General features: G+C 44.2%; 1 protein-coding gene across 1 annotated transcript; it reads left to right on the forward strand.

The window, feature by feature from the left end:
- Positions 1-2537: 2537 nt before the first annotated feature.
- Positions 2538-20072, forward strand: LOC307146267 (ecto-ADP-ribosyltransferase 5). The gene is made up of 5 exons (XM_079850166.1): positions 2538-2752; positions 17264-17341; positions 17513-17591; positions 17710-18431; positions 19468-20072. The coding sequence occupies exons 3-5, from the start codon at positions 17544-17546 to the stop codon at positions 19571-19573; spliced, it is 876 nt and encodes a 291-aa protein (XP_079706292.1). The 5' UTR covers positions 2538-2752; positions 17264-17341; positions 17513-17543; the 3' UTR covers positions 19574-20072.
- The last annotated feature ends 156 nt before the right edge of the window (positions 20073-20228 follow it).

Genomic DNA, 20228 nt, shown 5'->3' on the forward strand with positions numbered 1-20228 from the left:
ATACATCATTTGTGAATAAAGACGTAATTGTTTACGCACACAAGGCATCTGTTAAAAATATCTTCATTTGTGTTCTCCACAAAAGTATTATGGGTTTGGAGCGACATGAGGGTAAGTAATTAATGACAGAATTTAAATTTTTGTGTGAACTATCCCTTTACTGTTTTCTAATGTGGTTATAATTGGTCATTGTTCTGTTTTATAAATATTTTAAAGATTTATTGTTTTGAAAAAATGTTTATACAGAAAAGATAGATTAATTTGACCAAAAGTCACAGTAAAAACTTTAAAATTGTTTAAAAAAATGATTCAAATAAATGTTGCTCTTATGAAAGTTCTATTCAAAGAATACTGAAAACTGTATCATAGTTTCCACAAAAATATGAAGCTGTATAACTTATAATAATCATAAATGTTTCTTGAGAATCAAATAATCATATTATAATGAATTCTGAAGGATCATGTGACACTGAAGACTGAAGTAATGATGCTGAAAATTCAGCTTTGCATCACAGGAATAAATTACACACTTTATACTGTATATTTACATGTATATTTAAGAAAAGTTATTTTTATTGTAGTAATATTTCACAATATAACTTTTTTAGGGTATGCTTGATCAAATGCAGGCTTAAGATGTGATCAGGAAAGTGTTTTTTATGTGAAAGATGTATTTTATGTGTCAATAAATGGTTTTATAAACTCTTTTGTGAATTTTCGTATTATGAAAATTAAATATAATCATGAATTCACGGTTGAAATTAGGCCTGAAAAAGACGTCTTTTCAACTCACTTTACAACCTAATTTAGACGCGATTGGGACGTCATTTTATTGTCGTCTTTTCAACGACCTGAAAAAGACGTCTTTTCACCTTTCACTTTTCAACCAAATTTTAACGTTGTTTAGACGACTGGCAATGTCGTCTTTTCGACGTCATTTCAACGAGTTTTTGCTGGGGACTCGGGAGAGGTCGACAGCTTGAAACTCGGTATTAGGGGCTAAATCAGGTTTTAATGATTAACATGTTATTTTCGTGACTTTTTTGAGTTTCGGGTGAAAGAACGTGGTAAAAACGTGGTAAAAACGTATTGGCGACGTCAAAGATGAAAGAAGTTTCTGCAACGTTGTGAAAATACATATTTATAACGTAAAAAAAACTTTTCTGCAATGTTGTGAAAATACATATTTATAACGTTGAAAAAACGTTGTGAATGTGGATGGACAAAAATGCTAATTTAATATTTTCGTATAAATCTAATACGACTAAGCACAGTTTTTGCTTTAAAATTTTAAACAATCTAAAGTTTTTGAACAGATGCTGTTTAATAAAAATTATATTTTAGGATAAATTTAAGCAAAATCATTTCTACCATTGGGCATCAGATGGATACAGTAATCTTCTAGGAAGATAAATTGAAGATAAGGTTTTTACAAAACTTTAAAGATTTAATTAATTAATTTTAATAAGATATAATATAAACGTTTTTAAGATTATGTTTTGAAATAAATTTAGTACGACCAAAACATTGACTCTGGAAAGGCGTTAGCAGACTAACTTTACATATGCTGTGACATGATAAACAGATGAGCCTCTGTTTATCATGTCACAGCATATGTAAAGTTAGCAGACTAACTTTACATATGCTGTGACATGATAAACAGAGGCTCATCTGGTCTGTAACTCCTCCCATCTCTGTGAGGGTCTGAAGATTAATTTCACTGTGTAGTTTATCCCTGGGTAGATCTAGGAGTGTTTTGTTTATAATACAACTTAAATTATTTGCAGTTTTTTTTTATATATATAATTGCAGAACTACTGCTTCAGCTCTCTGAAAATGTAAGGTGCTTATATATATTGTAGCGTCTGGACCAATCAGACACACACAAATTATTCATTTATTTAATGAATAATCCAGCAAACTCACTCTCCCAACAAATGCCTGTGAAACTTCCCCCAAAAACTAACATCCCAAATGAAGCTAACACACTGGCAGAACGCGGTGTCTTGTTACAGGACACACAGAGACTGATAAGAGGATTTTACGATCCAAAAGAATGTCCAGAAAGCTGCGACTCTTACTTAATTCTCACTGAGAAGGAGAAATAAACCCTGTTAATTCTATATATTTTATATATAACCATTTGAGAAATGTGTAAACATGTATCTAATTTTCCGATCTCATGATTTTCCTTTAATGTGGTTGTCTTTTGTATTCTTGTAAACTCTATTGGGTTAATATTTCAGACTTTGGATAATATGGTTAACCAAATCAAATGTGTGGCATTTTTGGTATCTATAAACTCCAATCTTCATCCCCGTTTTGTTAATTTACGTTACATTCTGCTAACTTTGTGATGCATTAGTATTATAAGCATCTTAAAGATTCTTGTGTTAAACATCCAATCAAACTGCATGTTCAAAGGGACAATGGGTCGTAAAATTTCCCTCCAAAGGGAAATCTTCTCATTGGCTCACACATCTCCAGAGGTTGTGCCATCTTCACGCTTTAAAGTCACTGATCAGCTCTTAGCTCTCGCTTAGTCCCTTCCTGAGATGCAGACGTGAAGATGATGCTAAACTAGAAGCTTCTAAGGACCACCAAGCTTGTGCCAGGCTGCGGCCTTGTCTTTCCATTCACCAAAGATACTCCGACTCCCACTGGTTCTTTCTCATCAAGACCACATCAGCAAAGATCAACTGGAGCCTCAACAAATTGCATCAGGACAGTTTAATTCAAATGGGCGAGACATGCAAGTATCAAACTTAGTCTCATTATTTGATACATTAAGTATCCTTACCCCTTTTAAGGAAGGGCGTGTTAGAACTAAACTGATGGTTTGCTCAAGGCTGTTGATCTGCTGAATTTCAAACAATGCTTTAACTTCTTGCTTTCCTGTATTATGCATCAGCTCTCTTTCCCTTGGTAAACTGTATGCATGTATGTGTGTGACTAGTTAATAAAATCTTGTTCATGTCACACGTAAAGTTGTCTGTGTCTCACGCTCATAACTGGAGTCACTAATCATTTAGATTTTTGCTACTGCTCTTAGTAGTACTGTAAATTAAGAAAGACATTTCCCATGCCCCGGAAATGTACATTTCTTAGAGTTAATAAACAATTAATCCTGAGTGTTCACGGGACAAACAGGCTAATTGATTGTAATATTAATTTACGACAGTAAGTTCATTATATTAACTGATCCAAATATTCATAATCAATTAGAACAAGTTATTATTGATTATTAATATTTCATAGAGCTAATTTGCTACAATATATATATATATATATATATAAACGTTTATATTCATTTAGCTATATGTTTAAATTGTTTAAATACATTTTAGTAACATATTTGTTTTTATTCATTGTCTTATATATTTTATTTATAATCATTTAATTTAAAATAGAGTTCCTTGTATAGAACCAATTGTGAGTGTGTGTGTGTTTCAGGCTTTCCATGTTGTATGGACAAAATGTGTTCAAAAGGGTAGTAATACCACAGTTTTTTTGCCCTGAGCAAAACAGCTTATAAATTATATTACATTTTTAATTTTTTAATTTTTTGAAAATGTAAAAATGCAGAGAGATTTCTGTGAGGGTCGTGTTTAGGTGTACAGGATAGAATATACAGTTACAGTACAAAAAATAGTTATGGCTATGGAAACATAAATATTTTAATTTAATAAAACATAGAAACCCAATGCTCGCGCGCGTGCGTGTGCGTGTGTGTGTGTGTGTGTGTGTGTGTTCATTTTCTTAAAGATACAACTTAAACTAAGATCATTGTTGAGTCTTCGTTTGAGGTGAGAGTTCCATCTGTGCTGCGTCAAACACACAGAAGCCTTCACATTTGGAATCTTTAAAAAATATTTCTAGTTGTTTTTTTTTAAACACACATATTCCCTTAAAAAAAAAAACAATGTGACAAACTTTGTCATAACAAAAATGCTGATTGAATCTTTTTGTATAAATGAGATCTAAGTTTTTGATTTTTAAATTTTCAACAGTCTAAAGCTTTTGAACAGATGCTGTTTAATAAAAAATATACTTAACCTATTAGGTTAACTTTACGATTTTAGAGATTTTTAAGATACGATTTTATTAAAACTTTAAAAATTTAATTTAAACATAAACATATTTAAACTTTCACTATTATGCTTTGAAATCAATTTAGTAGGAACAAAACATTTGCTCTGGAAAGGCGTTAGCAGACTAACATTACGGGCCCTATTTTAACGATCTGAAACGCAAGTGTCAAAGCGCAAAGCGCAAGTAACTTTGTGGGCGGGTCTTGGCGCTGTTGCTATTTTCCCGGCGGGATAAATGACTCTTGCGCCAGGCGCAAATCTAAAATGGGTAGGTCTGAAGTAGCTTCATTATTCATAGGTGTGGTTTGGGCGTAACGTGAAATAAACCAATCAGAGCGTCATCTCACATTCCCTTTAAGAGCAGGCGCACTTGTTCTATAGCGGATTCCTATTATAACGGCGGATTTGCCAGGCGCGCGCGAGGAGCGGTTCACAGCCGAGGAGAGCAACGCTCTCGTCAGGGACGTTGGGGATGGAGAAACCCACCCAAATTAACTTCGGTTAAAAAGGCGTATGATAATTTGGGTAAATGTGTAAGCTAGATGTATGCTTTTATAATAAATTGTATCTATCTATCTATCTATCTATCTATCTATCTATCTATCGTAATAATGTATGATTTGCAAAAATGAAAACTGCTGCTTCTGTGTAGATGAGAGAATCAAAGTGAATGCGCGTTGTGCACACGCTACATTGATTATGGCCAAGCATGCGCCCTTAAAATAGCATATGAATAACATGCGCAACGCGCCACTGACTTTAAAACCATTTTTTCCTGGTTAGTGGCGCAACTGTTTTCTAAACCTGCAAAATAGCATGAAGGAACGTTTGCGCTGGAACACGCCTCCTTTTTTGCGCTGAACCGCCCCGCGAGCGCAAGTTCATTCCCTAGTTTAGCGACGTGCTTCTGCGGAGGAAAAAACGTGCTTTGCGCGGGTGCAAAATAGGAATGATACATGCGTCGGTGTACAAAGTCAATTGCGCTGGGTGCAAGATAGGGCCCTACATATGCTTTGACATGGTCTGTCACCCTATATCCTGAAGCTTTAATTATTGATTGTCAAGGAATGCTGGTTACTGGTCGTAACCGTGGTTCTATGACTGGTGGAAGACCGCCAGAGACGGTCAATACATGGTGGAAAGAGTTGCGTCTCGCGTATCACATCGAGAATCTCGTATCAATTCAGTCACACGTGACCTCGATCGCTGAGATGGCCGAAGCTATATCAGCTTCCGAAGACGTCATGGTCGGTTTAGTCATTCTCAATCTGAATGACCAGAGACTCTAGCAGTCTTCCACTGTTCAGACTGGACTGGACAGAGGGCCGTCTTGTCCTCTTGTATAAACGACGCCAACTGAATGGGTTGGTTTGTGAATTGAGGCGACAATACCTTGGGCTGAAATGCTGGATGCGGCCAAAGTGTAACTTGATTGCTTTCTGGCCTCCACCTGAGACACTGTGGACTCACTGACAGAGCATGTAACTCACCGACCCTTTTGGCTGATGTTATAACAGAAATGCTGTCTTCATAGAAAGGCTTCAAATATCTGCCTGCTCAATAGATTCGTAAGGTGCTGAACACAAACTGTCCAACACCACCCGTAAATCCCACCAGGTACACACTACCTGTACTGGTGGCTTTAACCATACAGCTCCTTTGAGAAAAGCCACCACTAGCTTATTTGCACCAATTGACACCTGCTCCATAGGATCCCGATAAGCAGACAAGGCAGTCACAAACCCTTTAAGTGTGGCTGGAGAACGTCCAGTATCCAACAAGTACTGCAGGAAGTCCAGCACCACACTGATGGGACAATCAACTGGGTTGAGGGCACGATCTGTGCACCAAGAGACAAACAGTTTCCACTTACTGGCGTAAGTACAACGTGTTGAAGGTGCTCTAGAACTCGCAGGGGGTGAGGCGGCCCCGTTGTTAGAGTTGAAAAGAGACTGAACCAAGGCATTGCTGGCCAACAAGGAGCCACTAGAATGAGCCTGTTATGCCTCTCCTGCACTCGCCTCAGGACAGACCAAAGGAGTGGAATTGGGGGAAAAGCATAGAGGAGAAGCTCTGGCCATTCGTGGTGCCCTCCTCCTCCTCCTGCGCTGAAAACCATAGAGGACAATGAGTCGCTGTCCTGTTGGCGAAAAGGTCCACGGTCGCTATTCTGTAGCTCCTTCAAATTGACTGAACAACTTCCTTGTTCAGACACCATTCCCCCGGTCTCGGCTCAGAACTGGAAAGTGTGTCCACTACACTGTTGCAGCGACTGGGGATGTGAGTTTCTCTGACTGAAAGAAAGTGCTTGTTTGCCCACAACAGAAGCCTTCTTGTCAACTGGAGACAGGGTAGGGACCTGGTGTCCCCTTGTTATTGTCCGTCCTTACCAGAATGTGTCTCCCTGAAAGTTCCTGCTTGAAATGTCTCAGGGTGAAAAATGCTGCCCACAGTTCCAGTAGATTGATATGAACTGCCCTTAACTGTGGTTCCTAACTGCCCCGAATACCTTGGTGCTGCCAAAGTCCTCCCCACCCACTGAAGGAGGCATCCGTGGTTACCACCTCCCTGCGTGCTGGATGCAGCCCAATCGGCATTCTGAAAAAATTGGTCCCTTCTCCAAAGTCTCAGAGAGGCTGCATAACTGGTCGTGACCCAAACCAGCGTGTGTCGATTGTGAACCGGTGACAAACATTTGGGTGAGTAGGGTTAGGGCAAGTTGGAGGCCTGAACTGAGAACGGGGTACTTCTCTTCTTGATGGCAAACAAGGCTGATAACCCTGTTGTGGCGGCCTGTAAGATTGCCCTTGTTTAAGCTTCTGCGAAATGGAATGACGAACAGACACCCGTTGTGCAGCCAGTGCAGGGTAACTCACACTGTGCACAATATGCTTGGATCAGGATTCTGCCACTCGTGCCCTACATTCAAGAGCCTCCTGAGCAGCTGGGCTGAAGACCTGACCAGGTACTAGAGGTAATTGACTAAGGTTGTTGTGACATACCTCTGGAAGCTTGGACTGAGCTTGCCATCTAGCCTGCGTAACAAGCCCAAGAGCCTTTCCACTAGTGAAGGCTATTGATCCCAATGCCTGCAGAGAAGTGTCAAGAAGTTCCAATGCAGTATTATCTGGTGCTGCTGTAGACAGGGTCGAATGAAGTGCCAGCAGAAGATGAGTCACTGAATTTCCAACACGAGTCAAATCTGACACAGTGTTATACACACAAACCAATAGTCACCTTTATTTATATAGCGCTTTTTACAATAATACTATTGCAATAATACTAATATTAGCATTGACGCCATCCTTCTTATGATGTAACAAGTACATCAGGATTTATGGGGAGTGTTCCCAGTTCCGGCTGACCTAAACTATGCAACCTAACATTGAATTATAGAAGTCTATAATGTGTTATGTGTATGCTCGGCCAAAGAGATGTGTTTTTAGTCTAGATTTGAACTGATAAATTCAACAATAAATCATCAGTACGCCTGCATTCTGGGTTGGGGCAGCGTAACTGCTGCTTAACCCCCTGGGGTTGGCGGTCGCGCTGGCGATACCAGTTCGCTTTTTTTCTTATCAGTGCAAAAGAGACTCAAAGTTGATTTTTATCTTACATATAAGTGTTGTACATCATTCGATCCTGTTAAGTGTCTATTTTTTTGTGTATACTCACAATAAAACAACGTGTTGTGCTTTTTTGCCAAATAAAGAAAAATAAACATGATGCGAGTTCTGCGCCGAATGAAACCATACCGTTTGCGCCAGAAGAAGGACAAGCACCGCTTTGCTCTTTTAGAATGGAAATAAGCTCTTTTGGAATCGACTTGTGCCGTGAAATTTGCTCTTTTCGTGGTTTGCGCTGTGAAATTGCTCTGTTGTCTCTGGTAAGCCGCAGGGGAGAAGCCATTGGTCTGCTGTAAAAGGCTGTTCTCAATGGCGAGATGTGTCTTCGCACTTAAAGAGAGAAAATCTGATTAATGGCCTTTTTGCGCGACTTAAATAGGCAGTCGGCCCCACCCTCTTTGGCGGGCTAAAAAGCCAATCAGGCTCCAGTATTCGGAGAAAATTGAGTTTCCCCATATGCGTCAGAGACTGACGCAATGCAAGTGAACCGTATCGAAAGGGAACGCATTATTAGCACTGTAGTAACTACTATTAATTAGCAAGAAACTCAGATTAACAAATTAATAAGTAATATCACTTGAATGAGGTAGTTCACTATTAGCTAGTCAAAAACTACTATTTTTTTCATACCTCCCTGTGGACTAAGAACTACTAGGCTATATAGGCCTACAGGTTTATAGTTAATATGAATAATACATTCTGTTTTACTTATAAGTCAAAAGTTTACAATGACTTTTGTCAATATTAGAGAGTTATCATGCTTTTCATATTAGAATACTGATCCAAATAATTAGTAATTCCTGCTGAAGGATTTGGTAATACTTGAGTAACTACTAGTGGGTTACCATGATCTTTACTTTAGTATTAATTATACATTATGCATTATTCATGTTAATTATGAACCTGTGTATAGTAGTTCTTAGTAGTCCTCTGGAGGTATGAAAAAAGAAATAGTAGTTACAGATGATCTAATAGTGAACTACCACATTCAACTGAGTGCTATTACTTACTGTACTCATTCATTAATCAGAGTTTCTTGTTAATAGTTACTAGAATGTTAATTTTTCCTGTGTAGTTATAATGACTGAACAGTATTCTAAAGTGTTACAGAATTTTTGATAAGCTCAGTAGAAAAAGTAAAATCTATTCTATTCTGTGAGTTTTTACTTTCACTCCCACTTCGGTAAGTTTTTACCTTCACTCACAATAAATGTTGTGGGAGTCTGTAATTATTTACAAGTATTTTGTCATCAAAGCGCAGTACATCTGGGTTTTCCAAAAGTCTCCACTATCAAACATCACTGCTCTTCACCTTTTAAAATGAATAAATGTAATGCCATTCTCGAACTAAGCTATTGTAATGTGATTTTTAATGTTGGCTGTCAAAAAGGTTTTAAAGTCCGCGTGAACCGGAAGTTGCAAACGACTTTTCTCCAGTGTTATGACGTATTTCCCAGTGAAACGGAATATTGAACAGAGGGCAGGGTTTTACTCTAGCGTTCCTCCTCTCCATCTCTGCTCATAACAGACTAACGGTTTGAGGGGAGTGGTTCAGCGTTTCCCAACCCGAGTCCTCAAACATACGTCATCAGGGAAGGTCCTCCAATGCAGAGGGGAGGGGCATTTTCAGATTTTGATTAAAGATTACGAAGCCAAAAATTTTTTTTTTGTGGATTGACTTGCATGGATGAATTGTTCACCACAAAACGATCAATTTAGGCAAACAAAGTAAATATGGTCAATTTTGATTTCATGTGGACTTTAAGTTAGGACACCAACATTATCCTAAAGTTAAGTTAAGGTTTTCTTTGTTGAGATAGGTTTCTGTAATCACCTTTTCTTATCTGATAATATTAAACTTGTTGGTGTCACACTAATACAAGGATGAAGACACAGAGAGTGAAGTAAACAGAGTTTATTTAGACACGTATGCAACTCCTGAAAACATGAAACAGCTTCGAGGTCCTTCCAGGAATACACTGGATAGCTCAGGGAGACAGATTGTAGAGTCTTGGAGAAACACCGCACACCACTGCTGCTTAGAATGAACACAAGGAGACGTTAATGTACAACTTGATATACTTGCGGCGAATAGAGGGAATTTCTTGGGACCAGACAGGAACCAGACAGGAACCAGTGAGTCACAGGCGTCAAAAGATGACTGGACAGAGAGCAGTGGAATAACTGGGGTTTAAATACAGAGCAAGCGTGGTAAGTGAAGTGATGAGGTGCAGGTGCTGTGAATCAGAATTCCGGTGATTGTGATCGGGACCAGGTGTGCTGAGTTGACGCTGGCTGGGGTGTGTCGTTGAGTGACTCCGTGACAGTTGGTCAATTGTATAATAAAGGACAGTTTCTCTCATATAAAGAATTTCTCTTGTTTTAAAATACCAGTTTCTCAAAAAGAGTTCTCTTACGAGAGGTCTCTCGTATTGCGTAAGGTTAGCTTACGCATCGGGAAAGTCTTCTTTCTTCGAGATCTGAAGCCAAAAAATTATCCTTAATTTTGTATACATTGTCAACGCAGTGCAGCAGCCGACAGACCTAGGCAGGCTGTATAAGCGTGCTCATTGGCTGCTCGGCGGCAACTGCTTAAGCCTATCGGTGAGCGCTCTGAACGCGGCAACCAATGAGGGCGCTTCGCGCCCTCCACACCCTTCTAACCGTCAGAATGGGTGTGGCCAGCGTGTATAAATTCTGGTTTTCGCAGTCTGAAGCGCAAAAGCTCTTCGCATCGCTGGATCTGGAGAAGCCGCCGCCGTTGAAACCAGCGACCAGCAAGCCTAGGACAGCGCCTGAAGAAGCCGGCCGCCTTCGCCGCCTTCAGCCTTCCGTGCCTGCTACGCTATCCGGCGTCATATCCTTTTCACTGCTGTGTGTTTGCCTACTGCATCACACCCTCTCCTTCTAAAAGAGCGCGGGGCGTTTTTCTAAAAATGCCCCGTTTTCCATGCGGCTCGTGCCACGCCCCGCTCAGCGACGGAGACCGCCATCTCATCTGCGCTCTCTGCCTGGGCCGCGATCACGCCGCCACCGCACTCTCCACGGGCGGCTGCCCCGAGTGCGAGGAACTTCCAATGCCGACCCTGCGGGCTCGGCTTGGAGTTTTCGACCTACATGTCTCCCCGCCCGTCCCTGCTGGGCCGCGCAAGAAAAAGCGCCGCTCACAGCGACCACCGGAGACCAACCAGGCGTACAGAAGCTCGCCGGAGCCTTTCCCTCGAGCTTCTCCTTCGCCTTCCCCGCCCCCCCTCACGGCCGCGCAGCCGCCGGCCGCCGCCGCTTCAGGGGATGAGGCGGATGAGCCTGGTGAACGCGCCGCGGATACCTGTTCTCTCCTGGCTTCTGACAGCGAGGAATGGTCTACCGCCTCCTCTTCAGTCCAGGATTCAGGCCGATCTCGAGCGGGCGAGGACGCGGAACTTTTACGCCTCCTCACGCGTGCTGTCGAACAGCTGGGCCTTGACTGGTCTTCCCCGGAAGAGCCAGCCCCGAACAGACTCGACGGCTGCTTCCTTCACCAACGCCGCCGACAGCTGGCGTCTAGAAAAGCACCCTTCCTGCCTGAGCTTCACAGCGAGCTCTCTAAATCGTGGAATGCTCCATTCTCCGCGAGAGTATCTTCACACGCCTCATCGACGCTCTCACAGGTTGACGGCGCCGCTGAGAAGGGGTATAATTCCATCCCCCCTGTGGAGGAGGCGGTCGCAGCGCACCTTTGCCCGCCCTCTCGTTGGCGCTCAAAGGCTGCCCTCCCGTCCAAAGCATGCAGGACCACTTCAGCCCTCGTCGGCCGCGCTTTCGCCGCCGCGGGGCAGGCCGCATCAGCACTCCACTCTATGGCAGTACTGCAGATTCTCCAGGCTAACCTCCTCCGTGATCTGGACGAGAAGCGCTCGGAGCCTGCTTCCATCACGGATTTGAGGAGCGCGACGGACCTTTCCCTTCGCGCCACGAAATCCGCTGCCCAGGCCATTGGAAGGTGCATGGCCTCTCTGTCAGTTACAGAGAGGCATCTCTGGCTCACGCTCGCGGACATGAGGGAGTCTGAGCGCGCGGTGTTTCTCAACGCCCCCCTCTCCCCCACCGGCCTGTTCGGCCCAGCGGTTAGCGGGATCGTCGACCGCTTTTCGGAGGTTCAAAAAACTACACAGGCAATGAATTTGTTTCTGCCTCGACGCTCCAGACCTGCTGCACGCCGTCCTTCGGACCAGCCTGCACATAGCTCTGCCCAGCGCCCAGCTCGACCTCCGTCCTCGCAGCGACGACAGGGCGGCCGCCCTCGCTCTCGCTCGACCAGCCGCGTCAGACCGCCGCCTCCCCGGGGACCCCGGCAGAGGATCGCGGTGAAGCCTGAGCCTCCAAAATCCTCCTAGCCCGAGGAGAAAAGCGACGACTGGGTCCCGCCGCGGCCGGACCGTCGTCAAAGCTTCACGTTCTGTCAGTCCCCGTTGCTACGGTTACTGCAGACACTCATTTCGCAGCCAACGAGCCGGTGAATTCACCCTCTCGCCTGCACACAACCGCCGTTTTCACGGCGACTCAGAGAAATCTCAAAGAGAGTATTATGCCTGGTCGCGCGCCTCGCGCTGTAAGTGTTTCAAATGCAGAAAATGTGCCCACTTATCTGTGTTCACCTCTGCACACAAGCACTGTAAACTCCGTGTCTCTCACAGAGCCCACTCGCATAAAGCTGGCACAAGCCGCTCGAGTGATAAAAGTAGGTCACGTGTCCACCCCGCTGTGCCCACACCTACTCACTACCCGCTCTGTTACACAACCCCTCACAACCGGTCAAGTTATAAACACGGATGCTGTGCCCGCTTCCACGCGCTCACACATCCGCTCCCTTACTTCGCCCCCCACGCCGCCTTCGAGCGTCGTGCTTCACACTGTATGTTCCCCGTCAAAAGCCACCGGGACGCTGTGTGTAAAACGGCCAGTCACCGCTGTGTGCGACCCGCCGTATCTAAGCACCAAGAGCGCGCGCGTCACGCCCGCCCCTCCGTCTCGAGCTCTCGAGCCCGCGATCAGCGGCGATCAGAGCCCAGAGACCATTCTGCCCCTGGCTGCACACGCGAGAGCGTGGGAAGCTATTCCAGGCGCGTCAGAATGGGTGCTGAGCACAGTAAAACGAGGCTATACTCTGCAGTTCGCTCGCCGCCCTCCGCGCTTTCAAGCGCGTATCGAGACCAGAGTGAATGGGGAAGTAGCACATCTACTTCGAGCAGAAATAGCCACACTGCTGTGCAAAAGGGCAATAGAACCGGTTTCCCCTTCCATGAGCGAGTCGGGCTTTTACAGCCGTTATTTCCTCGTTCCCAAGAAGGACGGAGCTCTCAGACCGATTCTGGATCTGAGACGTTTGAACAAGGCTCTTATGAAAAGACCGTTCAAAATGCTCACAACCAGACAAATCCTCGCGCAAATTCGCCCGAGGGACTGGTTTATATCTCTCGATCTAAAAGACGCGTACTTTCAGATCCAGATAATACCCCGTCACAGGCCATTCTTGAGATTCGCCTTCGACGGTCAGGTATATCAGTACACCGTCCTGCCGTTCGGCCTGTCTTTGGCACCTCGCACATTCACGAAGTGCATGGACACGGCTCTCGCTCCCCTGAGGGGTCGGGGAATGCGAATTTTGAACTACTTGGACGATTGGCTGATCCTAGCACAGTCAGAGGCCGAACTCATCGCCCACAGAACAGTGCTTTTAAGCCATTTGGACAGCCTGGGGCTTACGGTCAACTGGACCAAGAGCTCGCTCGTGCCCAGTCAATCAACCTCTTTTCTGGGTTTGGATCTGGACACTGTAGCGATGACGGCCCGCCTGTCGACACAGCGCGCGCGCTGCATTCGACGCCTGGCCGCGTCCCTCCGGCCGGGCAGCACCGTACCTCTCAAAACATTTCAGAGGTTACTGGGTTGTATGGCCTCAGCCGCAGCAGCGCTTCGGCTGGGTCTTTTACGAATGCGCCCGCTACAACGCTGGCTGAATGCCCGAGTGCCTCACAGAGCATGGGCTTCCGGCGGTATTCGCATCAGAGTGACTCAGAGCTGCGTTTCAGCTCTGAAGCCCTGGTTAGCGGCCGACTGGTACCAGCGGGGAGTGACAATGGGAGCTATCTCACACCGCAAAGTTATCTCGACGGACGCTTCCACCTCCGGCTGGGGCGCTCTGTTCGAGGGCAAACCGGCTTTTGGCCTATGGTCAGACCGGGAAAAATGCCTCCACATAAACTGTTTGGAGATGATGGCGGTCGAGAACGCGCTCAGGCGCTTCCTCCCACTCATACGGGATCACCATGTGCTAGTCCGCTCGGACAACACGGCCGTGGTATCCTATGTGAACCGACAGGGCGGTGTCAGATCCAGGAATCTGTGCAGGCTGACAGAACGCCTTCTCGTGTGGGCTTACCGCTCGCTGCGCTCGCTGAGAGCCGCGCACGTGCCGGGCCACCTGAATGTCTGTCCAGACAGACTGTCCAGGGACAACATTCCCCCGGGAGAATGGTCTCTGCACCTCCAGACAGTCCAGTTTCTCTGGCGCCTATTCGGCAGAGCGGAAATCGACCTCTTTGCGTCGAAAGACAATGCTCAATGCCAGAAGTTTTATTCGAAGAGCGAAGACGCGCTGTCCCAGACATGGCCCAGCCTCCCGCTGTACGCTTTTCCTCCGATCTCCCTGTTGCCACAGGTCATTTCGAGGATCAGAGAAACGCACCACTCAGTGCTGCTTATAGCCCCGCGATGGGAAAACCAAACCTGGTACCCAGAGCTAGTGAGGCTGTCGCACTCACCCCCATGGCCGATCCCGGTGAGACAGGATCTCCTCTCCCAAGCCGGTGGGTCGATCTGGCATCCCCATCCAGAGCGCTGGTCGCTGCATGCATGGGTGATCAACGGATACCCGTTGACCTGTCAGACGGGGTCGTGAACACGATCACACAGTCGAGAGCCCCCTCTACGAGACGGCTCTACGCGTCTAAATGGTCGGTGTTTTCTAAATGGTGCGCTACTAAAAACTTGGATCCGCGCGCATGCGGGGTCCCGCGGGTGCTCTCCTTCTTGCAAGAGCTGTTGGAAAAGGGCAGATCCCCTTCCACGCTCAAAGTGTATGTGGCCGCTATTGCAGCGTTCGCTGAGACGACGCGCGGCCGGGCAATGGGAAGGAATGAGCTCATTATCCGCTTCCTCAGAGGAGCTAGACGGATGAACCCCCCGCGGCCCCCCTCGGTTCCCTCGTGGGATCTGTCCTTGGTCCTAGCGGCCCTAAAGGCTTTTCCCTTTGAACCGCTTGAATCCGCGGATCTAAAATATCTATCGCTTAAAACCGTTTTTCTGATAGCTCTGTCTTCAGTCAAACGAGTGGGTGATTTGCACGCGCTATCTGTTAGCCCTGCATGTCTTGAGTTCGGGCCGAATGACTCGAAAGTCATTCTCAGACCGAGACACGGTTACATCCCCAAAGCGATTGGAACCCCGTTTAGGGCACAAGTTATTTCCCTCTCGGCTCTGCCAGCATCCGATAGTGGGGACAGTGATAACCTCCTTTGCCCTGTCCGGGCGCTGAGAGTTTACATCACGCGCTCCGCCGCTTTCAGGCGTTCAGAGCAGCTCTTTGTTTCCTTCGGCGGACGCACCAAGGGTCTCGCCGCCTCGAAGCAGAGCTTGTCCAGGTGGATAGTGGACGCGATAGCAGCAGCTTATGCCTCCAGACACCTGCAGTGCCCTCTGGGCATCAGAGCCCACTCCACTAGAGGCATGGCCTCGTCGTGGGCCTGGTCCAGCGGAATTTCTATTCACGATATTTGTATGGCGGCGGGCTGGGCCTCCCCGTCAACATTCGTGAGGTTTTATAACCTGGAAGTTCCTGCCCTACAGGCAAAAATACTGTCAGTATAAGTGACGTGTATGCTCTGCCCATTTCTCGTGTGCAGACTACGTTCATATGCTGGCGCTATTCTGGTACTATACTCAGGGTGAAGTGTTTGACTCAGACCGGCTGATCCGCTCTGTTTCCTATTTCCCGTTACGCGCTGTTGTCGGTGCTGGCCCGCGTTGCTGGCCGCCCGTATTATTCTCTGTCGCGCGGGAATTTTTTCCCTTCATGTGAGACCGACTATGTCGTTTTTCTCCTACCCTTATGAGTGCTTATGTACTGTATGGGCTCGCTCTGCCGGCCCTACTGTTTGTACTGTTATATGTTTATAGACCGGCCGCGCCGCTCTATTTCATATGCTGCATGAAGTGCCTGTACTGCGCTGGCCCGTCTCTCCGACCGGCCACTTTTCCCAGCAGAGTGTTTTCCCCGGTTTCCCTGGGATTCATGGGCTGGATGCTCGGCGCACACGGCGTTGACAAAGGGTTCCCGATGCGTAAGCTAACCTTACGCAATACGAGAGACCTCTCGTAAGAGAACGTACTCGGTTACTAATGTAACCTCGGTTCTCTCTAGAAGAGGGAACGAGTATTGCGTAACCTGCCGTGTCGCGCCACGAGCTTTTGCGCTTCAGACTGCGAAAACCAGAATTTTAGCCTGTGAGCGCTGAATTTATACACGCTGGCCACACCCATTCTGACGGTTAGAAGGGTGTGGAGGGCGCGAAGCGCCCTCATTGGTTGCCGCGTTCAGAGCGCTCACCGATAGGCTTAAGCAGTTGCCGCCGAGCAGCCAATGAGCACGCTTATACAGCCTGCCTAGGTCTGTCGGCTGCTGCACTGCGTTGACAATGTATACAAAATTAAGGATAATTTTTTGGCTTCAGATCTCGAAGAAAGAAGACTTTCCCGATGCGTAAGCTAACCTTACGCAATACTCGTTCCCTCTTCTAGAGAGAACCGAGGTTACATTAGTAACCGAGTACGTTTTCTATTGTTATTGGTTCAATTCCATTGGGTACTCATATGTTATTTAAGGGTGCATTTGATGTTTTTTAAACCTTTGCTGGCAAAATTTGTTTTTCATTAACCTCCAAAAGTATTAATAGCCTAGAGTAATTCACACTCTTTTAAAAAAAAAAGTTGTTACTAAACCATGGCCCGGTTTCACAGAAAAGTACCACCACACAACCCTGTACAAAAGTTTACCTTTTTTTTAGCGCAATTTTCCTACGGACAAAATTGCGATTGTTAACTCATGATTTCTGTTCTGTCTGTGCGCACCAATCTTGCACTTCTATCTCCTCCTCAACCAGACCACCTAGAGACTTCGGGTTTTCGGCATTATGTTAAGGAAGGTCTAATCTCGGGAACGCACACACAAAAAAAAAAAAAAAAAAAAAAAAAAAAAAAACAAAAAAAAACATAAAAAGATTTACTATCTCTTAGTGTTGTGATCCCATGACGTCAGAAAATTGCGCTAAAACACTCACTGAGTTTTTATTACTTGTTTTTTTAAATGACCTACCCTGTGATTCTTCTTACATTATTATGCTGTCTGGCTTTGCTCATTGCTGATCACCATAGTGATTAAATTGCAGGAAGGAAAAGGCAGAGTACAGCCCTGATAAGCTTTCCTGTATATACATATTTTTTTTCCAGTTTGTGGACACCCAGCAGTTCTGACCTGTAGCTTTGTCATGTTTAACCAACCTTAAAAATACCAGGCATCTTGAGACGGTGAGTGCTGCCTTTTTCAGTTTCTCTTTGTTTTTTTGATAAGCCACTGGGTTTAGGCAGTGCTTTTGTTCTGTCTGTGCTGAAAATATTTGTATTTGATATATATTTGGCAAGCATATATTTACCAACTTTATTTTTTAGCTTGTTGTTCATGTTATTGTCCTTTCCCAGACTTTCCCGTGCACATACGCCAACTGATACAATGGGTAGTTTGTGGCTTCCTGCATTTCTCCTGGTGCTCTTGTACACTGTAAGGTCTCCATTGAACATATCCTCACTACTTTAAACTGTTTAACTTGGAGAACTCATCAAACTTTGTGAGGCATAATCTTTGATTTTATTTCTCTCCAAATTTCTTGTGCTTTCAGACTGTGGTGCAGATAACTGAAGAGCTGATACACGTGAGCATGTTTCCTGAAGCTGCAGATTACTCATTCTACAGTTGTCGGAAAGAGATGCTGCAAATGGTCACAAAAGCTGGAGGTTTGCTGCAGACAGAGCTTAACAACAATAGAGATTTTAAGAATATGTGGAAAGGTAACACAACATGCGAGAAGGCCATTCCAGAGCTTACACCGGAGCACATGACTGCACTGAAGAGCTATGTTGAAGCTGAACCGGCATTTCATAAAACATTTAATAAGTTGATTCACACCAAAAGCTGGAGAAATTCAACTTACCAAGATATGTTTCCTTTCAAATCTCTTTTCTTCCTGCTGACAGATGCCATGCAACTCTTGAAAAGCAATTGTAATACAGTGTACTCCGCCATAGAGGAGCAATATAGCATCAACATTGGGGACAAAGTACGTTTTGAGAGTTTTTTTCCAGCATATACGGAATATACTGTTGCAACCGAAGATGCAGCAACTTATGAGACCATTGGGACTGTTTTCAATATCCTTTCCTGTTCTGTGATCAACCTTGATAAAGTGTGTATATCAGATGATATTGATCTGCTAATACCACCCACTGAAGTTTTCACAGTTAGGAATATCAAGACTGTTGTTAATGATGATGAACATTATAAAGAGATCAACTTAATGCATTCAGACATGCACAGCTCATCCAACTGCAGTAGCCTTGTCAGGTAAGAGAGAGAGAGAGAGAGAGAGAGAGAGAGAGAGAGAGAGAGAGAGAGAGAGAGAGAGAGAGAGCAGTTAAAGGATTAGTTCACTTCAGAATTAAAAATTCCCGATCATTTTCTCACCCCCACGTCATCCAAGATGTTCATGTCTTTCTCTCTTCAGTCGAAAAGAGATTAGGGTTTTTGAGGAAAACATTACAGGATTTTTCTCCATGGACTTAAATGGGTTACAATGGTTTCAATGCAGCTTTAAAGGGCTCTACACGATCCCAGCTGAGGAATAAGGGTCTTATCTAGCGAAACAATATGTCATTTTCTAAAATAAATAAATATAGATATATATTTTTTAACCACAAATGCTCATCTTGCACTAACTCTGCGATGCGCCAAGCATTACGTAATCACGTTGAAAGGTCATATGTGTTTCGGTTCAAAAAAGTAGGGTAGGGTAAAAAACGGCATCTAATTTTCTCCTCCAACTTCAAAATCGTCCCACATAGTTGTTTTACCTTTTATTTATTTTTGTAAATGGCGTTTGACTTAGTCTTTGCACGTTTGCTTTGTAAACACTAGGTCCATACTTCTGCCTATGTTACGCGTGACCTTTCAACGTGATTACATAATGCGTGGCATATCACAGAGTTAGTGCAGGATAAAAAGTATAGAAATGTTTCTTTTTTTTAATAAAATGACCGATGGTTTTGCTAGATAAGACCCTTAGTCCTCGGCTGGGATCGTGTAGAGCCCTTTGAAGCTGCCCTGAAACTGCAATTTGGAACTTCAAACTGTTGTACCCCATTGAAGTCCACTATATGGAGAAAAATCCTGGAATGTTTTCCTCAAAAACCTTAATTTCTTTTTGACTGAAGAAAGAAAGACATGAATATCTTGGATGACATGGGGGTGATCCGTAAATTTTAATTCCGAAGTGAACTAATCCTTTAAGATTTATTTGATTGAATAAAACTCATGTTGAAATATTAAACTGAGCATAACTAAAATAAACCTACTGACTTGAATTTTCTCTTTCTGTCTAAAGCGTGTCTGAAGAATCTAAAGAATCATCTTCAAGTTTCCTGAGTTCCAGTTCACTGAGTCTGATGGCTTCTTTACTCATGATGTTCTTCCACATGCCGACTCTGTAAAATACTCTGTATGTTCTCAAAAATGCATTGTAAACTCATGTGGAAAAGTAAAAGCGGCATTCCTTTTTTTAATGAATTTTATAAACACATTCAGTGTTCTTGACTTATAAGGAAGAATTTATCACAATAATAGATTAAATTTTTTCAATGCATATCCTCTGTTCTAATCTTTATGCCTAGAATTTACACCCATCTAAATTTATATAATAGGCCTATAATCTTTCTAGTAAACCTATTATGTGCTTTACTGTTTTTGACATTTCTTTGAAAGTCTTTATTCCATAAACATGTTTTACATGCATAAAAAGTATTGAAGAGTTGCTCAAAATTTGCTTTCAAGTGTCATATATGCTGTTCTTCATATTTAGGCCACCATTGCAATTCACCTCACATGACTTCAGGTGAACTTTGTCATTTGTGCCATGTTGAAAATGTATTCATAGGGTACAATTCTAGACTAGAACTTCGAGACTAAAATATTAAATGTTTCTTGTCTTGGTATGTTGTGTTCTGTGTTCTGTCAATGTCATAAGTTTTACAATTACCAGACCTGATAGTTTTAGGGTTGGTGGAAATCAAGTCATCATCAGGAGTCTTTTGTTAATCATTCAGACTTTACTTCAGAAAGTGACATGTTCAAGTTGCGGCGGGCAGT

Source organism: Squalius cephalus (genome assembly GCF_949319135.1).
Source record: "Squalius cephalus genome assembly, chromosome: 2".
Taxonomy (NCBI): Eukaryota; Metazoa; Chordata; class Actinopteri; order Cypriniformes; family Leuciscidae; genus Squalius; species Squalius cephalus.

What these genes read in the sequence shown, in the direction of transcription:
- LOC307146267 (XM_079850166.1), top strand. Translation starts at nt 17,544, where the DNA reads ATGGGTAGTTTGTGGCTTCCTGCATTTCTCCTGGTGCTCTTGTACACT. An exon ending in TCCTGGTGCTCTTGTACACT is followed by an intron (nt 17,592 to 17,709) that starts GTAAGGTCTCCA and finishes TTGTGCTTTCAG; the next exon opens with ACTGTGGTGCAGATAACTGA. An exon ending in AACTGCAGTAGCCTTGTCAG is followed by an intron (nt 18,432 to 19,467) that starts GTAAGAGAGAGA and finishes TTCTGTCTAAAG; the next exon opens with CGTGTCTGAAGAATCTAAAG.